Below are 22,173 nucleotides of genomic sequence, written 5' to 3'. Positions count from 1 at the left end.
CTAGGAGCACCCAAGGGGACAGGGCAGCCCTCCCCAGTCCCTTGGGCCCGTGTGTAGTCAGGGAGATGGCGCCAGCTCTCTCTAGAAGGCTGAAAGGCGGGGTGCTGGCCCTCTGCCTCTGAGGACAGGCCCGTTAGAGGCAGAGCTGGAGCCGGAGGACGTTCCCGGAGGGACACTGACCTCTGGTGGCTTCAGACACTACGGCCAGACAGGAGGAAAAGAGGTTAAAACAAATGTTTATTTAACAAATTATATTAAGAATACAGACAACCGCACAGTGAGACTTCCTTTGCCAAGTAGAGTCACCTTGAATAAATACGCGGGAGGAAAGTCCTCGCCAAGGCCAGCGGCCGCCCAGCAGCTCGCCGCTCTTTGCTCGAGAACAAAGCCTGGTTTCCTGCCGGCTGCAGCGAGCGGCCCGGCCTGGCCCTCGGCAGGCCCTGCGGCCCTGGGCAGAGCGGAGGGCGGGGCGGGGCTCTCAGTGCCCAGCTACCTGCGGGAGGCGGAGGCGGCGCAGGTGCCTGGCCTCCTCCCTCAGGCAGCAGGGGTCAGGCGCGTGCAGACGGAAGGCGAGGCCGGCTTTGCATGGCCCGGTGGCACGCGGATGCTGGTCGTGGACCCTCTGCCCCTCTGCTTCTCAGAAGCTGGTGTGTGATGGGGCAGCCAGCAGCTGGGGGGGGGGGTGGCTAGGTGCAGGGGGTTAGGGCTGTCCGGGAATCCTAATTCTGTGTTGTGGGCACCACCAGGGCCTGGTGACAGACACGGAGTCCATCCACAGGGCTAGAAACCAAGGCCAGCCTGGGCTTAGGACAGGCTGCCGGTCTGGGGGGCCTCAGAGCCAGAGCTTACCTGCTGCATTCTAGCCTACGCCCCCCGCCCCGGTCCTGCTTTGAGTGTCTTGTCTGGAAGCGGGGAGCAGCAGGGGAATGTGCTTAGGCTGCCGGCTGTGGGCCTGGCAGGGGTGAGGTGCTCAGAACGCTAGTCCCGGCTCCTCCTGGGCCTTCTCATTGACCGGGGGACGCCGGCCGGTGTCTGCAGCCACACGCCTCTGAGCAGCAGCCAGGGCAGGTGCGATCTCTTCACCTGAGGCTGGCCTCTCTTCTTGGACTTGAGTGTGTGGGGGGGAGGGAGACCTTCTGATAAGTTGCAAGTGAACGGGGGCAAAGCACCTCCCGCCAGTCATCCGTGCGCCACATTCCAGGCCCCTGGAGAGGGTCCAGGCGCTGTGCTCTTGTCAGGTCTTTTAGGAGGGCAGGGGGCACCGTGCAGGGACGGTAGCCGATGTGGGACACGTTGGGTGGATCCAAGGGAGAGGCCTTGGGCCATTCACATTTCCGAGACAATCCTTGTGCTTCCTTTCCCGCAGTGGGGAGCGCCCACGGCTCCTGGCCCACCTCCAGGTACACGGGCGTGAGCCAGAGGCCCGCCTCCGGCCTCTGCGGCCTGATAGAGTCTGACGTGTGGCTGGGATGCACGCGTGCACATGTGTCACTCACACGCAAACACATGTGATCCACACGTGCACACGCCACCCGCCTCTCCAAAGAGGAGAGCAGCCTGAAATCTCCCAGACTCCACAGGTCAGTGCTCCGTCTGCGAGAGCTGCCGTGGTTCACAGTCAAGGCTATTCTGAAACTCAGCCGGTCCCGTCCTGGACATCTCCGCAGTTTGCCCTCTTCCTGGGGGCCGTGTGGCCCGGCAGAGTCGGGGCGGGGGGACACTGGGGTGGCCTCTTTCTTCTGTGGCTCTCCCTCCCCCCACAACCCCTGTTCTGTCTTCTCCATCGCTGCCACGGGGTCCCACGTCATCACCTCGGGCCTCCCAGAGCCCCACAGGGCCGCGGAGAAGTCTCGTTCTCCGACGAGGGGGTGGCAAGGCCATCGGGAAGTGACCCGTCACAGTCTCACCACTGGGGCGTGGGAAGAGGTTGAAGGACAAAGTGCACCGACTAAAATGAAATGGACAGGGGAGCCCGGAGCTCCGCATCACCCACCGGGTGTCACCTCTCTCTGGGTCACACAGGCCTCTCGGCGTTGGGCCAGCCACCATAAAAAAAGCAGCAGGTGGCTACGCACAGGGCTGGGATCACGGCGAGGGAGTTGCGTGCAGCCCTCTGTGGTGAGCCCTCGCCCGGCCCTCCGGAGGCTGGCACCTTGACTTCCTCAGCCTCCACAAGTTGCCTGGCGGCCCGCGAGGTCTGGAGGTCCTGCGGGAGGTGACAAGGTCCCAAGGCCACCATTTCCAGAAACCAAGATGTGGCAGGTGAAGACGCAGGACTGACGGATGGAGGAGGCAGTGTGCCCACCGAGGGACTGTCGCAGGTATGTGAGGTATTTTGGGCCCTGCCGTGGCTCTTAGCCAATCCCATTGGCTGCTTTGTCCTCCCATCCCTACCTGGCTGCCATCTCTGGAACGTGGCTGGCAGAGGCCCCACGATCGTCGTCATCAGCCTGGTGACCCACCGTGGCCTCGCGTCTGGGCAGACCCTCTGGGGACACGGGGTGTCGGAGGCCTGTAGTCTACGGAATCGGGATGAACCCCAGCAGCCAGACACTGAGAGGCAGCCTGTTAGGGCGAGAGGGCCAGCTCTCAGGGCTGGCAAGGCCCACAGTGGCCATGGCACCACACACAGGGTTCGCCTCAAATCTCCACCGGACACTGGAGAGGCGTCTCCTGGCTGAGCGGGGCCTTGTTCCCGCTGCGTCCGGCTCGGCGAGGAGCTGTGCCTTGGAGCAGTCACCATGCGGGGTCACCTGAGGGCCGAGGCAGGTAGAGCTGTTGTTGGCAGGTGGTGTCCTGCACGTGAGCCCTTTGGGGGGTGTACGGGGTGTGGAGGAGCAGCGCCTGGCGGCCTGGCTCACATCCAGGCTGGCGCCCTGCACATAGTCAGCGCCCCAGGAAGCAAGGCCCCCTTCCACACCAGTCCCGGGACGTCCAGTGTGTGAACCGTGGAGAAGAACGTGGTTGTGCGGTGTGGGGCAGGGTAAAACCCTTCTCACATTGTCTTGGGGTTGCTGCAAAGCCCAGGAGAGGGGTGGGGAGCCCGTGGGCAGCCCTGGCTCAGAGGACATCTGCGTGTCCCGAAGGCCAACCCCAGGGTCTTCCAGGAGGGGGGGCAGTTGGCTTTGTGGGTGATGGGCAGGAGCAAAGGGGCCGGCAGGCGTCACTGGACGTCAGGGGTGGCTGCCTGGCCCTGGGGGGGTGACTCTGGGTGAGGAGGACTTGCATAATGGTCATCACAGACACGTGGGAGCTGCTGGTCACTACAGCACACACAGATTAGTCACGATTATGGGCTGGGGGCGGGGGTGTCTCATCAAGCAAGCTGATGAGCCAGACAGGGCCACTCAGCTGCCAGTCTCCGGGGTAGTGGGCGGGCCTGGGCACGCTGAGAGAAGGGCTGGCTGGTGCCAAGGGAGGGGGTGGCAGGGGCGGGCGAGGGAGGGGGGTTCCCTACCCCCCCAGCCACCCCGTCAGTAGTGTGTGGGCACCAGACAGAAGGCGTCTTCTCCCCCCCAGATGGCCGGCTCTGGCCGGTTCTTCAGGACTGGGGGATCTGCTGGCATCGGGTGGGGCTGGGCGGGAGCCGGGCAGCCGCGCTCTGCTCCGTGCGGAAGCTGTACTCGTACTGCAGGAAGAGCAAGACAGAGGAGGCACTGTCAGGGCAGGGGGCACGGGGCACGGGGAGGCCCAGGGCAAAGCAGAGGCCCGCGTGGCACGGCTGGGTGGGCCCACGGGCAGCGTATGGACGCACCGGCTGCGAATCACACGCACCGCTGGGCAGCGCAACAACTGGCCGATGCCATCCGCGAACACGCCGAGCACCGGGCACGGGGCTGGGCACCTCTCAATCACAGAGTATTTCTCTGGTTTCTGCCTTGGGGGCAAGAGGGGACCCCAGGGCTGACCCAGCCACTGGGTCTTGGGGATTCCTAGACATGCACTTCTGGTGGAAAATGTGTGAGCACTGTGCATGGCAGTCTCTGGGGTGACAGGAGGACCCAGGAAGGCCGTCCCCCCCATCCCGCCAGCACAGCCTGGTGAGAGCCCCTGCATTCCACCGGGCAGCCCCAGCAGGTGGCACCTGTCCTCTGCGGGGGGGGGGGGCGCATGGCCTTGTCCTGACCCAGGATCCCAGACCTGTAGCAGCTTCGTGCTCACGGGAGGCGCCAGCTCCCTGCACTCAGGCCCTGGCCACAGCAGAGGGATCTCTGGGGCGAGCACTCTGGTGGGGGGGGAGGGGGAACACTCAGCCTCAAGTGCAGGTGCAGGTGAGGGGCGCGGGATGGGCGCCCTGCCCTGCAGAGGTGGCGCCGTGGGCTCTGCCAGCCGAGGTGCAGGCGTGGGGCTGTGGGGAACAGCCCGGACACGTGGCCATGTGGTCTCTGAGCTGCCACCTTTAGGCTTGGCCACCATAGAGTGGTCACTTCCTGGAGACTAGACATACCTGATGACCCCCAGTAAGCCGCTCACAGCAAGGAGGTGCCCCAAAGGCCACCTGAGGAGGGGGTGGACACGGCCAGTGCCGCAGTCCAGGCCTATGCCTAGAGTGAGGAGGAGCCGGAAGGCTGGCCACTGCTGGGAGGCCTCAGCCTCTCCGGGCCTCGGAGGACTTACTCTAAGGTGCGGCCCAGCCCCGGGGTCCGGGGTGGAGGCTGAAGCCCACTGCTGACGCTCACTGAGTGAGCCCCTCCCTACACATCGGGTCGAGGGGCCTCACCTGTGACCAGCAGTCCCAGCCAAAGCAGACTCAGAAAACGGCTGGGACAACACTGCCACCTGGTGGCTGCTTGGGCAATGCACAGCAGCAAACAGCAAATAAGTTCCCTCCTCTATCCAGGATACAGGGGGACCTTCTAGGCCCAGGTAGGAGCTCCATGCTCCCAGGGTTCAGAGTGGGCAAGGAGGAACACAGGCTGCTCAGGCATGGGGCTACAGGAGGAAGCAAGGGGGCTTGTGGCAGAGGTACCCATGTCTAACAGAAGGGGTGAGGGGAAGAGCACAACCACTAACCCAAGCAAGGGACAAAGTGCAGGCTGGGGCGAGGGCCGAACTCCGCTTAGCCGTGGCTGGGGCAGGAGCTCAGGAGTGCCCAGCTGGACAAGCGCGAAGCAGGGACAGGGGCTGGGCTGTGAGAGGCGGGAAGGGGAGGTGGGGAGCACTGATCTCCTGGTGAGCCATCCTGCAACTCCTCACCTGGCCAGCAGAGACTCTTTCTCAGCAGTCTTGGGAATCTACATTTTCCTTTCATTTTCTTTGTGTCTGAGACCAGGACTCACACTTGGTATCTGATGCTTGCTTTTGCTCATTGGCTGGTGCTCTACCACTGAAGCTAGGGCCCCCTCCCCCCCAATCCTGAGATCTACACTTTCAAAGACCTCCCAGGTGACTGGAAGCTGCTGTCAGTTCCCAGGGTTGGTTTGGGCCATCCCAGGTCCAGCTCCAGGACCAGGAGAGATGTGGATGGGGGGGGGGGGATGGGCAGGGCTGTGAGGTGGGAGGCTGGTGGGAGGAGAGCAGAGTGGATCAGGGATAGAGGCAGGGCGCTCACCCTGGCGGCCAGGAGGAAGCCCCACAGCAGGCCTCGGTCGAGGCTTGGTGACCTCAAATGTGGCTATTCTTTAGCCCTTTTGGGAGGCCCTGCCCTGCCAGCCCTGGGTGGCAGGGAGTCCATGGGGGGGGGTGTCAGCCCCAGCTCCAGGGTGCTCCAGCTCTCTGGGTGGTGGGTGGGCAGCGATTGACCGAGCAGGCAGAGGTGCCCTGTTGGGCACTAGGCGCAGGACAGGGTCTCACGGTGGGGGCACGGAAGGGACTGCTAGTTTCCTGCTTCCTTTACTTTCCTTTGCACATGGCAAGCTGGGGGAGGGGAGGGGCAGCCCCGGGGCAGTGCACAGATTGCTGAGTGCCTCCCTGGGGATTTCCCCTCCATTCCTCCCCCCCCACTTTTTAGGTTATCTTGGCTGGAGACAAACATCACCCCCCTTGTTTTCCCTAACTCCCCAAATGAAATTTCAACATATGTCCCTCGACATAATCCCCCTTAGGCTGTGGATGACCTTCCCAGACGCTGTCTTCCATCCAGGACTGCTCGTCCCAAAAATGTTTGCCCAAGAGACTAGAGCTGCTTCTGGAAGGCCTTTCACTCCCTTGGGCAAACAGTGAGTACCTTTGAAGGTGGATTTGGGCCCGGATCTGTTTACTCAAGACATTAGTCTCCTGCATAAGGAAAACCTGCACTCGAGTACAAACAGCAAATCCTTTTTGAATTAAAAAATTTTTTTTCAATTAAAAAGCATTTGGTTCGCAGAGCTCCATCCAGCGGAGCAGCCGCTGACACTGGCGCCCTCTGGTGGTCTTTATCTACCACTGCAGGCACCAGCGTGGCCCAGGCAGGCCGGGGCTCTCCCGGGAAAGAGATGTCACTGTCAGGGGCTTTCCCAGCGGGGTTGGGGTCCCTGCAACGGGGGACCTCAGGCCTACAAGGTCTTCATATCTCACAAGGCTTTGCTCCCCCAAAGGCCTGCGTCCTGCCCGTGGGAGGAAGGGACCTGGGCTTCAAGTGGCCCCAGTCTTACTGTGAAGAGGGCAATTGCTCCCACCCAGACACCATGCAGGAAACCACTGAAATCCAGAGCCACAGCACAGCACCTGGGCCCCACGGGGCTGGACAAGCATCCAGGGATTTTCTTTTCTTTTCTTTTTCTGTGCCAGTCCCGGGGCTTAAAATCAGGGCCTGGGCGCTGTCTCTGAGCTTTTTTGCTCAAGGCTAACACTCTATCACTTGAGCCACAGCTCCACTTCTGGCTTTTATTTTTTTGGTGGTTAATTGGAGCTAAGAGTTTCATGGGCTTTCCTACCTGGGTTGGCTTTGAACCATGATCAGCAGAGCTCAGCCTCCTGGGGAGCTGGGATTACAGGCATGAGCCACTGTCAGCTGGTTGGCACCAGAGAGGATCCTGATGGCTGGACAGGAGCAGCCTGGCTTGACAATGCCTAGGTGTCTTCCTGTAGGCAAGCCCGCCCGGCCGGTCTTCCCGCCGTCCTCACTTCAGAGCTACCAAGTCACCACATGCTCTGCTGAGATGGGCCTGGGGGATTGTTTCCAACACCCGTACTTTACAGGAAACTGAGGCCTGAGGAAGTACTGACCTCCTGAAGTCCTGAAGGGTCAAGGTAGTGCTGGCCAGGGCCAGGCGTGGGGAGGCACGAGGGGCTGGAGACCTGCAGGGACTCTTGGAAGAGCCTGGAAGGGTGTGGCTCAGAGGGTGAGCCTAGAGGCCTGGCCTGCGCAGCGGAGGCCTGGGCAGGCGAGGACAGGTGGAAAGGACAAAGGGACTCAGCCACAGAGAAGTCTGGTGCAGGTGGAGAGCTGGGCGGGGGGGTGGGGGGGGGGCTGGGTGGTTGGAGGCCTGCAGCAGGAGCATGGACAGGAGCAGAGGGAGGTTCTGCATCATGGTCCACCTAGATGCACCCTCCCTCCCCGGCCTGGGCCAGATCCACGCTCTTACTCACCTGTCCCTTCCTTCTAGGCCTTTCCACAGCCTGGGCGCCAGCCCCAAGTCTCAGCCCCAGTTTCTCACCCACAGCTGTTCCCCTAGAAGGAACTTCTACTCTGGGACACATCCTCCCCGCCCCCCCAACAGCATGGCTGCTAAGTGGGATCCCCAGCCCCCTAAGTCCTTGGCACCCGAGTGGCTCTGTTTCCAGGAGGCGCCCTAAGGCGCCCTAAGGGCAGGCAGAGGCCCCATCTGGTGGGTGAGCCGTGGAAGCGCTGCCCCTGCCGGGACAGAGGCTCCGCAGAGGCCGGGTAGACCGGACGCAGGCAGGAACGCCAGGCCAGCCAGCTCTGGCTGGAAGACAGCGCTCAGATGCGGCCAGGGGGCGCAGACATGACCTTCCGTGCATCGCGGCAAAGTTCTAGAATACTCGGAGCTGAGCAGAATACCGTGCTCAACACCTAACTGAGGGAGAGACCCTCAGCTCGGGGCTCGAAAGGCTCAAAGCCCCACAAGACAAGAAGCAAAGGGTGGCAGACCTGCGGCTCCCCGGTGCAGAGGGGGAGGGGCCGAGCCCCCCGTCCCCTAGGGGACTGCTCTGTTACCCTTCCTGTGCAGGGGGGTAAACTGAGGCTCAGGGAGGCTGAGCCATCCATCCAGACCACATAGGGATGGGGCAAGCAAAGAGCCTGCAGCCACATCAAGGGGAGGGGCTGATGGGGGCCTGGCGGGGGCCTTGGGAGACCCCTTTACGCCTTCCTTGCTGCGCTTCCAGGTAGCTAATGGGGCTCAGTGGAGAGCAGGAGTTGGGCGTTGGGAGCCCCAAGTTCAGTTGTCGCTGTGGGAGATCTCGCACTACTCCAAGGGGCCGAGGACTGCCCAGCCTGTGGTGTGTATGCACGTGTGTACGTAGGTGCGTGCGTGCGTGTGTGTGTGCATGTGTTGGGACTGGGGCATGAACTAAGAGCCTCGTGCTCTTGCTTGGCCTTTTTGCTCAAGGTTGGCGCTCTACTACTTGAGCCACAGCTCACGAGGTGCCTCTCATGGGGGAGGGGCTGGGGGGGAGGAGAGGTGACCGTCCAGTCCAGATGGGCCAGTGGGAGGGAGGTCCCGCTGCCCCTGGGCTCCTCCTGGCCCTTGTCTGCTCCCCGAGGTTGGGCGGCCTCTTCCGTGACTCCAGAGCGGGTGGAGGCGTGGATGAGTGGATGACACGCGGGGTAGGAAGGACGGGGGCTGGACAAGTGGACGGACAGATGGGAGGAAGGACTGGGTTGTGGTTTGATGCAAAGGAGAAAGCGGCGGGTTCAGGGCCCTCGCGTGTGTGTGGGTCAGGCCGGGGGCCCACCCGTGGCACCGCCACACCGGCACACAGTCCCAACCCCACACCTGTCAACAGCTGCACAAGCCTTGGCATGATTTGCACTGAATCCCTGTGTTTCACCAGAAGTGATCATGGCCGGGAGCCGATGGCTCACGCCTGTAATCCTAGCTATCCAGGAGGCTGAGATCTGAGGATCATGGTTCAAAGCCAGCCCAGGCAGGAACGCCCCGTAAGACTTCAATCAATGATCAACAAGCCAGAAGCAGAGCTGTGGCCCGTGTGGTAATACGCCAGTCTTGAGCGGAACAGCCAAGGGATAGCACCCAGGCCTTGAGTTCAAGCCCCAGGGCTGACACAAAAAGAAAGTGGTTATGAACAGCGACGACGGAAAGATGGCCCAGAATGCCAGCGTGACCCCAGACTTCGTTAAAAGACACGGCGGTTCTAGAAGGCCAATTTCATACATCAACCCTCACCTGGGTGTGTGAGGTGCCCCCCTCCTGCTATTCCATGGCCAGCCACCCCGCCCGGCCAGGCGGGAACCAATGCCACTTCACCCTGGGACAAGCCTTTGCGTCAAGTCTGGGATGATGGGGACAAACTGCGAGAAAAGTAAATAGTTCTTCTACTCCGGAGGCTGAGATCTGAGGATCCTGGCGTCAAAGTCAGTCTGGGCAGGAAAATCCAGGAGACTCTTATCTCCCATTAACCACCAAAAAGCCTGAGGTGAAGGTGTGGCTCAAGTGGTAGAACACCAGCCTTGGGCACAAAAGCTCAGGGATAGCATCTAGGCCCTGAGCTCAAGCCCCCGGATCAGCGTGCCACACACAAAACGTAGTTCTGGTGCCCACAACCATTCAAAATAGGGGCCGAAGACAGACTGAGATTGGCCCAGGGCTGGGAGGAGTCCCAGGATGGGGGTTTGACTCCTTTGCTGCTGTGTAACTGCCACAGCTAGGCCACAAGCAGTGTGGGGCTCTGGTGACTGAGGGATTTGGCATTTTTCATTTCTTCTTTAGTACAAGAACCGGGGCTGGGACTCTGGGCTTTTTCCACTCAGGGTCGGTGCCCTACTGCTTGAGCCAGCCATTGGAGATAAGAGTCTCAAGGACTTTCCTACCCAGACTGCCTTTGAACTGCGATCCTCAGATCTTAGCCTCCGAGGAACTAGGATTACAGGCGTGAGCTACTGGTGCCCACCGAGGTGGCATTTCAGAATCCACCTGGGATCACCTAAAAAAGTGAGCACTTGGATTTTCCCCGCTTTTAGCTTATTTATAGAAAATACTTGAAACGGCCCTCGCTTCCAGCACAGGTTTCTGGGAGGAAAGGGAGAGGGGACTTTCAAGGGCACTCTGAGCGCCTCCTCTCCACTTGTCTCGATGCTATTTTCAACAACAACAACAACAACTACATGGCAGGCAGCTTTCTTCTAGTTAATTCTGCGGAGCACTGCCTCAACCGGGGGGGGGGGGGGGGGGGGGGGCTCCCAGCAACCTGCCTAGCAGCAAAGCGTTGCCTCGACTTGGGTTTTGCAGGAGCAGGTGTGTTGCTTGCGTGGGCTGGCCAGAGCTGGCCAGAGCTGGCCAGGGTTGGCCCATTCCCTTCCACAGCCTCTCTTCCCCCGGTGACCAGTGTTGTGGGCGGCTGTGGGGACAAGCCATGTGAAAGTGGGAGGAGGAAGAGGACACCCCGGATTTAGGATTGGGGCTGTGTCAAGACAGGGCCCCCCCCAGCACACAGAATTGTGCGGGAAGAACAAGGCCCCTCTCAAAGCCACCATCCATCCCTGGCCAAAACGTGGAGGGAAAGAGACACACACAACTGGGTCTTTAACATGATGAAAAGAAGAACAAAAAAATCCAAGCCAGGCACCAGTGGCTCACGCCTGTAATCCTAGCTACTCAGGAGGCTGAGATCTGAGGATTGTGTTTCAAAGCCAGCCTGGGCAGGAAAGGCTTTGAGACTCTTATCTCCAATTAACCACTCAGAAAACCAGAAGTGGCGCTGTGGCTCAAGTGGTAGAGCACTTGCCTTGAGCTGAAGAGCTGAGGGACAGCGCCTAGGCCCAGAGTTCAAGCCCCAGAACCAATAAAAAAAAAGCAAAAAAATGCATCTTGTGTGTCAAGCAAGCTACACAAAATCAGCGTCACTGGGTAGCACCAACACCGGAAACTTACACTGGAGACAAAAAGGACCCAAAGGTGACCTTGAGGACTGAGGAAGGGTGAGTGTGAACGAGGAGGCCAGGCCAAGGTTTGCCCGGACACAGCTGCTGCCTGGGGAGCCCAAGAAAGACAACAAAGTGCACAAGAAGCAGGAGAGGAAGAGGGGCCAAGAGACAGGCCAGCACACTGGGCCAGCACAGGCTATGAAGAACCGCCAGGGACCTCCCACAGCAAACCCCTCCTGGTCCGCCAGGAACACAGGTAATCCTGGGCAGAGAGGCACACCTGTCCTCAGAGAGACAGGCTGCAGCCGCTGCCCATCACCCAGCTCACGTGCAGGCTCAATGAAGATCCAACAAAAAGGGAAGAGGGTGTGGTGGCACATGCCTGTAATCCCAGCGTTTGGGAGGCCAAGGCAGAAATACGGCAGGTTCAAGGTCAGCCTGAGCTACGTAGTAAGACAATCACGGAAACACTGTCTTTCTCATGGTATAGGATGGAGTTTTCAGAGACTCCTCCCACTGAAGATTTGAAGGTGCAGCTGGAATGTCACTTGAATTAGGCAAATGGAGGAGGGGGCGTTGAGTTTATTATAAAGCTGAAAGAACAAAAGCAAGGTGTCAGTAATGTAAGAGAGAGGAGGGGTCCAGTGCAAAAACACCTTCGCAGATTCGCTCACTCATGGACGTAGACAACAAAAGTGGCATTTGGAAATCAGAAGAAAAAATCTAATCTGAAGAAAATTTGGGGATATAATGAAGCCAGTTCTAGACCTTTCTATACATTTCAGATGGATTCAGTAGTTGGAAAGTATTTAAGATTTTACTATGTAAAAATATAAGGGTTAAAACATTCGAACAAAGTAGAAAACATACAAAGATAAATCATCATGAGATGTAAAAGCTTTTGTGCAGTGGCTTGTATCATGAATGGGGGAAGATACTGGTGTGTGTGTGTGTGTGTGTGTGTGTGTGTGTGTGTGTGTGTGTGTGTTTAGGTACTTGAACATATGACAAAGAAACTTGGGTCATGTTCATATGACCTAGCTCCATCTGTTCATATCACCTTCCCACCTTCCTTCCCTCCCCTCCCTCCCTCCCTTCCTTCCTTCCTTTTACTGGGATTTGAACCCTGGGCTTCATGCTTGCTGGACATGGTTCTACCACTTCAACAGTCTCAGGCCTTGATTTGCTTTATTTGATAGACTTGCTTTCAGCAAGGCAGTGTATGTATCATGTTTTTTGGCTAGGCCAGCCTCAGCCCTCAGTCCTCCTACCTCTGCCTCCTGAGTAGCTAGCATCATGGATGTGTATCACCATGTCCCATTTGCTTGTTGAGATGGGGGTGGGGGAGGGTCTTACTAACTTTTTAAAATTTGTGTGGAGGAGGCAGTTTAGCCTTAAACCATGATCTTATTTCTGCCATCTGAGTTGTGAGGATTACAGGCATACATCAAGACTGGTCCAAGGTTTTTATCTTTAAAACATAAAGAGCTATTATAGGCTGGGAAGGTGGCTCAGTGGTAGAGTGCTTGCCTTGCATGCACGAGGCCCTGGGTTCGATTCCTCAGCACCACATAAGCAGAAAAAGCCAGAAGTAGAGCTGTGGCTCAAGTGGTAGAGCATTAGCCTTGAGCTGAAGAGCTGAGGGACAGCGCCCAGGCCCAGAGTTCAGGCCCCACAACCGACAAAAAAGACAGAAAGACAGAAAGACAGAAAGAAAGGAAGGAAGGAAGGAAGGAAGGAAGGGCTATTAGAAATAAATAAGCCAAATACACTAAAAGAAAACAAAGGAGCCAAGAACCCCCGAAAGAAGAGATTCACAAGAGAAATGCAAGCAGCCCATAAACATAGAAGAGGTTCAATTTTAGAAGTAGTTAATTAAACAAGGCCAAACACGCAAACCACCGGTGCTGCTTAGCTCACTAGTCGGCATGTGGAGGAAGGTCCTGTCACGGCCTCTGGCGCGAGCTGAAGTGGGCATGTCCTTTCTAGAAGGCAAAACTGGTCATGCTTATTCTCCTGAAGGCAGGAGTGGATGGCCAAGCCAGACGCAGCGGTGTGTTCCATATTCTAATGGGGGATAATGGTTAAACAAGGCCTGGCATATGCAGAAAAGGCCACGCGATGTGGTCATTAGAAAGGAGGAAGGGGAGCTGGGTAGGAGACACTAGGAAAGGGGGGCAGGGCACAGCCTGGGGGCTCTGTGTGTGTGTGTGTGTGTGTGCGCGCGCGCGTGTGTGTGTGTGTGTGTGCGTGTGCGTGTGTGTGTGCGTGTGTGTGTGTGCGTGTGTGTGTGTGTGTGTGTGTGTGTGTGTGTGTGTGTGTGTGTACACTGCTTTCCCAGGGCTGGACAGCAGGGGCCGCTCTCTACTCTCTCTCTACTCCTATACCATTTACATTTTTATATTTAAAAATTTAAGATTCAGACGGGCAGGGATCCTGCTTAAGACAGCATCAAATGCTCCAAGTCTGGGCAGCAGAGAGTATGACCAGCCCCGGCTGTCACAGGGGGATAAGGATTCTTCTTGTGGTTTCCCAATGGCTACTTCACTAATTCACTGTTTCTTTAAAAAAATACCTAGTTTTAAACTAGGTGCCAGTGGCTCATACCTGTGATCCTAGCCGGGAGCTGGAGGATGGAAGTTTGAAGACAACTTGGGCAGAAAAGTCTGAGACATTCTTATGTACAATTAACCGGCCAGAACCGGAGGCATTGCTCAAGTGGTAGAACACCAGCCTTGAGTGAAAAACCTGAAGTGAAGCCTAGAGTACTCCCTCTCTCCCTCCCTCTCTCTCCCTCCCTCCCACACTCTCTCTTTCTCACTCTCTCTCTCTCTCTCTCTCTCACACACACACCAAGTTTTAATTGACAAATGATAATTACATTTTTTGGCAGATTAACTCAGTCAAATTAATCAATGTACCCATCACCACCCAAGGTAGTATCTTTGTGGGGTGAGAATGCTGAATTTCTTTGTTTCAGGCTGGATGATCTCAGTCCAGTGTGAGCTCGAAGAATTTGGGTGCCAAGCATTCTAGGTCTTTGGGGTTAGTTTCTACTGACTTAACTAGCCTTTAGTCAGTAAACAAAGTAGGAAGATTTCTCTCCCCTCAAACAGCTGAGCTCCATGACTGAAAAATAAAGCAATGGGAAGGATGTGTGGGGTAGTGAAATTCAAATGTCATGACTAGACTGGCCACATATTTCCTGTTGCAGTTCAAGACCTAACCGCTAGATGGTGCAAAGGGACCACAAATTTTGTGGCTGCAACACAGCTTCACGCCAAGTTCCTTCACATTAATAAACACAAGGAAAGCGTCCCCAAAGTAGAGAGCAGGAGCAATTGTGCTAAGATCTGAACATTTTGCTTTCATAAAATTGGGACTCTGCCATTTCATTATGGATACAAAAACCTTCTGCCTGACTTTTTTCCTGGAGGATGTAGACTCTAAATCCAGGGTGACTATCTGTAGAAGGCCCAGGCTTAAGTGGATGTCCAAGAAAGCTGAATGTGAAAATTCTTTTAGCCTTTCCACTGCCAAGTGTACTTTCATTAATTTCACCTCCGTGTCGTGACGTCAATGTGAGGGAAATCGGCCCCCAGCTAAATAAGCAGTAAGCCCCATTTTTCAACACACAAACACATAAAGATGTCAGCTCAAACTGTTTACTAATTAACACTTAAAAAGACACAAATTAGATATGCGTGGCTAAGAGCAATTATAATCAAGACGAATTTCTCTAGTCATTTGGGAACTGGGAAAAAAAAAGCCTAATTGCTGGAACCAATGTTTTAAAAACTGAAATCACGCCAGTTAGCAAATATGTTCATTTAAAGAACATGGCACGTGACTGCACTCCTGAGGCCTGACTGCAAACACGAGAACAAGGAAAATATTTAGGTATAAAATTAAAATTTTAAGCTCCCTCAGATTTATAACTTCTTCATTAAATATGTCTGCAAATAGCAAGCAGCCCATAAAAACCTGTAGCAATTAAGTGGTTAAATGAACTGCCTCCCTTGTCAATTTTAAGGGACTGATTAATAATAGATCGTCCCTTTACTAATTAGACTCTCCCTCGTCTTTCAGCTTTCAAGTTCAATGAAAATGGAGGCTGTCTACTCCACCAGGAAGCGAGGTAGGCTAATGAGCGGGCTTCTCACCACGCGGGCCCCGTGTGGGCCCCGTGGTCCGGGGCCCAGCTGGGCAGGTTGGAACTGGCTTTGCGTGGCGCTGGAGGTGGGAGGCACAGATTTCCCAGCCGCCCTGTGCCCTGTGGGCTCTGAGGTTGCTGCTCCTCATTTAGAAGGCTTGCAGGTTTTGCTTGCAGGCTTTGCACAGAATGCACTACCCGGGCCCTGCCTCCTGGCGCTCCATGGACCTGGCAGCAGGAAAGGAGCCAGGGCGGGGCACAGGCGATGGACAGGGAGAGGGAATCGTTGCAAGGCTGTGCCTGGCCTGAGCGCCAAGAGCCGTCAGCCTGGGTGATAGAAAGACTCCATTGGCTGGGGGATGTTTGTCTGTCTTGTCATGCTTTGTCCCTGCTGGTCCTGACTCCCCATGGCAGCTCTGGCTGAGCAGCCAGAGAACAATGAGGGTATCACTGGACCCCAGCCCCCCAGCCCCCAGCCCCATCCTCCCCCCAAACTGCTGGGCCCACAGGGGCAGGAGGGACAGGCCAGAAGGCCTTCTGGGTTGTCATGGGGCTCCTGATTGCCTGGTAGGACGCCTGCACCCCTGAAGCAGCAGGGAAGTAGAGGGAGGGGCTCAGGAGAACCTGGTAAGACAGGAGACTTCAGGATGCCAGTAGGAGCCGGAAGAAGAGCAATAGCTTTTGTGTTTAACTTTCTTAGGCCTTCCTTCATTTTCTTCTTACATCACAGCCCAGGCAGGAGCTGAGAGAGGCCTCAGCTTTCTGAATGTATATATAAATATATGCACACACACACACATACACATACACACACATATATACACGTACACACATATATAGTTGTTGCTTCTTTGCAAAAATCTCTCTGGCATGTATATTGATTTTAACTTTCAAACATGACCTTGTCCGCGTATGTTATGAAATATGAAAGCCAGGCGTCAGTGGCTCACGCCTGTACAATCCCAGCTACTCAGGAGGCTGAGAGCTGAAGATCATGGCTTGAAGCCAGCCCAGACGGGAAAGTCCATGAGACTCTTATCTGCAATTAATTACAGAAAAAAAACAGACGTGGTGCTGTGGCTCAAGTGGTAGAGTGCTAGCCTTGAGCAAAAGAAGCTGAGGGACAGCGCCCAGGCCCAGAGTTCAAGCCCCACGACTGGCAAAAGAAAAAAAAAGAAGAAAAAATAAAAGCAATGTAAGTGAGGAGTCCCTGTGCAGGCGGCAGCCGCAGCCCCGGGCCCAGGCTTCGTGCCACCGTGCCGTGTACAGGGACATGGGTGCTGGTGGGTGGCACCACCAGGCCTGCATCCCAGCTTGAGGCCCAGCAGGCCATGGGTCCTGCCCACGGTCAAATCTCAGGGTAGATTTGGATGTAGCCAGATCTGTGTGCTGTCCACAAATCACCCGGCCTTGCTCAGTATTGGGGTGCTGTCCGGTGTGTTCCCCACCTGCTTTCTGTGTCTGCAGCTGTGAGGACTAAGTCCTGTTCTGCCTTGAGCTCCGCAGCCTCCCAGGGGTCAAGGACCCGGGGCGCAAGGCCTTCTTACCTAAACTCAGGGACACTGGTCCCTTTGCTGCCCTCTAGTGCCCGGCGGCTGTACTGGCAGCGACCTGTGCTTCTTGGGTGCTGGTATTTATGAGACTCATGCTCCATCTCTGGGGCTCCTTCATGAGGTGACTGTCTCCTCAGGTCAAGATAGGGCAGCAGGGCTCTGGCTTAAGTTCAGAAGCACCGGGCAGGCTGGCAGGGAAGCACCCACTTGGTCAGGCTGGGTGCTACCTCCAGGGATAGGCGCTTGATTCCCGTAACTGAGTGCAGGGATTGCTCAGGTCACTTGGCTTCCTGAGTGATGTGTGTGTGTGTGGGGGGGGGAGGGGCGGCATTTCCACGCTGCCCAGCCCAGGCCCTGCGTGGGGGTCCTGGGAAGTGCTGGACAGACCAGGGGACAAAGTCTACCCTGAATCTGAGGGCAGTCTCTCACCTTTACTTAGCCTATTTTATTTATAGTTTTGGTTTTAGCTAACTGGTATAACACGCAAACACTTTCAGAGAGCAAAGCCAATTCCCAAGAGCAGCCGGCTTGCTGGGAATAACGAAAGGAAAACAACAACAGCAACAACAACAAAACAACTCCTATTCCAGAGGCAACTCTACCTTCTGAGAGAGCCCGGCTAGATCTGGGGGACCCTAAGCAGCTCCAGGAGACACCCACCTGCTCCGGGAGACACCCCACCTGCTCCGGGAGACGTGAGGGTCAAGCTGTGGGCAGCAGGCAAGGCCCTGGCTGGGCTTCCGAGCCGGGCACTGAAGGAGGGGGAAGGTGCGGCTGGGCTGGTGCACGAGACACTCAGAAACCCGGGTGAGCTGTGCAGAGGCAGAGCCAGATGGAACATACAACTCCCTGAGATGACCACCATGGTGGGCTTGGCGACCCTTGACATCCTCGATTAAGTGAAAGCCCCACATCACCCTCCTAGAGTCCAGCTGTGTGCCCTCACCCACTCACCCCCACAACCAGTGGCAACCTCAACTGCTTCAACAGTGAGACAGTGCATGGTCCTCATCCTCAAAAGAAAGTTGTGCCATGGGCACTCCAAGTGCCCGATGTTGCACGTGGGATCAGATCTCAGTCCCTAGAGCAAGAAGGGAGCGGGTCCCAGGTACCCTGGGCCTCCACAGACGCCTCACTCAGCTGAGCAAAGGCTCAGCTGAGGCTGGTATGCAGGCCTCCCGTGCCCACGGTCCCCACCTGTCTGGAGGATCTACTTGGAGGAACGTGATCCCATGGATTTTCACCCATAAGGAGAGGATCAGTCTCAGCCTTGTCTTGGATTTTACTTCTTGGAGCTGAATTTCTGCCCATCAAGGGGGTTGGGGGATGAGGCAGTTTGGTTGGTAGCAATGAGGCCCACAAAACACAGAGATGTGCACGTAGCTGGTGTTGTGGAGACCCACAGGGAAGAAAGCTTGGTACTGGGGTCGCTGCCCTCTCTGTGGTACACCCAGCCCCCCCGCCTCAGAGTGGGCCACATGCTGCTGCCAGCATCTACCCAGCACCCCTCTGGAACAAGTCCCAAGGTTATCCTGCCTTAAAGGAAAAGGGAGATGACCTGGACCCCTGCTAGGGGGTTGGTCCCCCTAGGGGCTGGTTCAAGTGTCTGTCTATCTGTGGTCTGTCTTTAATGAAACCAGGTCTGCCTGACCGCCTACTTAAAAAAGGCTGCGTTCATAGGGCACCTGTGGCTCATACCTATAATCCCAGCTACTCAGGAGGCTGAGATCTGAGGATCACAGTTCAAAGCCAGCCTGTGTAGGAAAGTCCATGAGACTCTTATCTCCAATTAACTACCAAAAAACCAGAAGTGGTACTGTGGCTCAAGTGGTAGAGAACTTGAGCTGAAGAGCTCAAGGATAGTGCCCAGGCCTAGAGTTCAAGTCCCATGACCAACAACAACAACAAAAAAGACTGCATTCACAAACAGGGGCCCCTAGAACCATCCATAGCTACCTTTCTTTTATGAAGGACAGGCATGATATTCTATGCATGTCTATTTTTCTAATGTGGTAGGTAAGATACCAGAAAACAAAACCAAACAAAAAAGAAAAAGAAAAAGGAAACGAAGTATGCATAGATGACAATCCAGTTTTTATGATTTACTGAAAATCAAAGACAAAGGGTGTGTGTGTGTGTGTGTGTGTGTGTGTGTGTGTGTGTGTGTGTACGCGCATGTGTGGCTTTGGTCTTGCTTTTTGCCCTGACAGGTTTGGAAATTTGTGATAGTACATTGATTCAATTTCCCTTGATTTCAGCCATCTTTCAATAATGCAACCTGCTTGTGCTAGCTGGGTACAACAAGAGAAAACCCCAAGGATCTGAGAATATTGAAATGGTTCTACCATTTCCATCTTTGAGACAGATGTTCCTCTCTGAGGAGAGCTGGGACTGGCACGTAACAGCCTCCCATATACGGAAGATGACTGGCTCTTCCGGAGCAGAGGGGCCTGGCTGCCCTCCCTACCCCCCTCACACCCCCTCCCCACCTCCAACTTTGATACTGCACGGCCTTGCTTTGTAGCAGGCAAATGTCCCAGCATGCTCAAAAAAATCAGGCCACCCAATGCGGGGAGGTAGGGGGGGTGTCTCCATGCACAAGACATTCAAAGCCCCCAAGATCCACTTGTAGCAATCACTAGAACAGAAAAGGGGAAGAAAGACAATGCTCTGTGCCTTGTCCCTCAGCCTCCTTTGCTGACCCTCCCAGCTTTGTGACCAGAGATAAGGTGCCGGTCATGTTCCACTGGAAGCAAGGAGTGTGTGAACAGTCAGGTACTTTTCTTAAGCAATACATAAGTGAAATGAACAGTTTTTTTTTCTACCCTTCTCTAAAGGGCACCCTGTCCCTGCCATTCCTGGCACAGCCTCCCGATGGGGGGTGAGGATTGGGGCGAGGGGCTGATGATTGAGCAATGGCCCGGGCCTACCCATCCCCACTCCTGGTGGCTTACTTACCTCTTTTTCAATTTCTGCTAGGGATTTGATGGTGATTCCCAGGAGGTCAAAGGGCTGCATCTGAAAGAACAGAGCAGGTCAATGGCTGGAAAGCAGACCCTCATATCCACTTTCTAGCACGGCAGATGTGAAGCCTCAAGCCACCCCTTCCACAGCAGGGAGCTGGCAGGTGGACTGTCCAGCCACGAACAAGGCTGGAGGAAGAATCGCACCAGCCTGTCAGCTGGGGACCACTGCCTGGTCACATGTCCAGGAGGGTTGAAACCTCTCAGAAGAGGTGACCAGGGCTGGTCAGCTTTACCTCTCTTCTACTGCTGACAGAGGGGGAAAAAAAATTGTGGAAGAAGTTTCCTCTGCCTTGCTGGAATGCTGATCAGAGGCACGCAAGCGGTCACCAGGGGCCTTGGTGGCCACTTTGCCTACAGGGTGGCCATGGAGGTGAGGGAGTCTATGGCCCCCAGAAAAGGTGTTAGGGAAAGCCCAGTATTTAGAGCACAAGGTCAACAGTGAAGAACACATCAAGGCTGCCTTTTAGTTGTGTTTCTAAAATTGCCAAGATGGAGACCTTTCTTTGTAAATACTGGCTTTTCTATGGACAGCAGGAAGGGAATCAACTACACAGGCAACTAACAGTTATCCAGAGGTTCCCTGAAGCCTAGGCTGAAACTCAGAGTGCCTGGTCTGTGAGATCCTGGGTCTGAGTCCCTGCCAGGCACAGGGTTCTGTCTGTCCTACACCAGGCTGACAGGGGGAAGGTGGAACCTGACAGTTCCAGACCCTCAGGACTTCCAGGGTCTGACCCAGAGCTGCCTGGGTGGGAGCAGGGCTGGCAGCGAGAGGCTGGCTCTGGAGTGAATGGCACCCAGATTCTAAATCCATCTCTTGCTGATACCATGCAGGTTAAATCACCTGATCACTTCCTGGCCAGTGAGCAAGGCATGGGTTGCTCACACCTGTAATCCTAGCTACTCAGGAGGCTGAGATCTGAGGATCATAGTTTGAAGCCAGCCTAGGCATAACAGTCTGTGATACTTTTTGTTGTTGTTGTGGGGTTTGAACTCAGGGCCTGGTGCTGGCCCTGACTTTTGTCACTCAAGGCTAGTGCTCCACCACTTTGAGCTACCAGGCTAGTTTTGAATCTAGATCCTCAATTATAGGTGTGAGCCATTGGTATCTGGCTTCTATGAGACTCTTATTTGCAATTAACCACCAAAAAGCCAGGCATGAAGCTATGGCTCAAGTGGTAGAGCACTAGTTTGAATGAAAAAAAAGAAGCTCAGGAACAGTGCCCAGGCCCTGAGTTCAGGCCCCAGTACACACACACACACATACATACACACACACACATGCACGCACACTTGCACACACACATACACACATGTAGAGTGAATTACTCCGGCAGGTTTGACCCTGGGCGGGGCCTGTGTCTGCAGCCTCCAGCACTTGCTGAGTTAGAAGCAGCCAGCATGTGAAGGCAAAGTTGGGACCGAGCCATCACATTGGCCCCCGGGTTCCTGGGCTGCTCTTTGGGTAGCCACAAAACAGTCTGGCTCTCTGAGCCGCCAGCCGAGCGGTGCGAGGATGGGCGGCCTGCCCATGCTGCCCAGGTCCAGCTGAGGTCCAGCTGCTGCATCATTAGGCTCTAACTACTCCACTCAACTTTGTGACTGGAGCAGGGGAGCAGGGCAGAGCCGCCTCTCCTGGGGAGCAGGCAGGAGAGGCGCCAGGGTTGCTATGGCAACGCGGCCTGGGCAGAGTCTGCGGAAGTTACTCAGGCTCCGCATGTCACGTCAGGAGCATTTTTCAAGATTAAGCTGCTTACCAGAAGGGTTCAGAGGAGGCCTATTATATTTCAGGAAAATGGAAACTACAGAGCAGGTCAAATCGCAAGCCGGGTGGCTTTAAGCTGGGTCCAAGAAAAACACTGAAGGGGTCCTTAACTGGTGCCCAGACTGGGGCCTCCGCGCTTTGTAGCTACTCACAGCAATCAGGAAGGATAGAAGCCAGGAACCAGCTTACGGACTGGCCGGAGGGATGGGCCCACCTCACCGGGGAAGGACCACTGCCATCCTGGGGCCAGGCATCATCTGAGAGGAGCTCCCCGGGAGGCCCAGGCCCGGGCCACGGTGGAGTTTCTCAGGGTCTGCCTTCTTGGTCCCTCTGTCACTGAAGAGGGCTGGGGGCTTGTGTGCTCACGTGCATGCTGGGGTCATTGTTGGCCGGGTGTGAGCAGAGGCTGGCAGCCAGAGGCCCCCTGCACCCCTGTGGAAGGAAGCCCTGTGCACAATGAGAGTCTGATGGCAAAATGGGACAGGCTCCTTGCTGCCTGTACTGCCATCCTTAAATATAAAAAAAAGCAAGTTACGAGGCTGAACTTGGCCAACAGGACCAACACACCTGAGGAAGACCAATTTCCTGTTACGCTCCAAGGAAAGGTGTGGCTGTGGCAAGGGAGCCTTTGTGTTCCCAGGCCTCACCTGCTCAGACGCCCGCTAGACGCAGGCACCGGCTGACAGCGC

General features: G+C 55.9%; 1 protein-coding gene across 2 annotated transcripts in view; it reads right to left on the bottom strand.

Moving 5' to 3' along the window:
- Positions 1-220: 220 nt before the first annotated feature.
- Mvb12b (multivesicular body subunit 12B) overlaps positions 221-22,173 on the bottom strand; it is a 161,610-nt gene continuing 139,657 nt past the window's right edge. For both annotated transcript variants that reach the window (XM_042681244.1, XM_042681245.1), the window contains exons 9-10: positions 19,655-19,714; positions 221-3,628 (exon numbers count right to left, since the gene is read on the bottom strand). In XM_042681244.1, the coding sequence (XP_042537178.1) occupies positions 3,542-3,628; positions 19,655-19,714 (147 nt within the window). In that variant the 3' untranslated portion in view covers positions 221-3,541. The remainder of the gene's footprint in view (positions 3,629-19,654; positions 19,715-22,173) is intronic.

This window comes from Dipodomys spectabilis, unplaced genomic scaffold (genome assembly GCF_019054845.1).
Source record: "Dipodomys spectabilis isolate Male_0828 unplaced genomic scaffold, ASM1905484v1 ptg000067l, whole genome shotgun sequence".
NCBI lineage: Eukaryota > Metazoa > Chordata > Mammalia > Rodentia > Heteromyidae > Dipodomys > Dipodomys spectabilis.
Note: the sequence above shows the minus strand (reverse complement) of the source record. Positions and strands in the feature narration are given on the sequence as shown.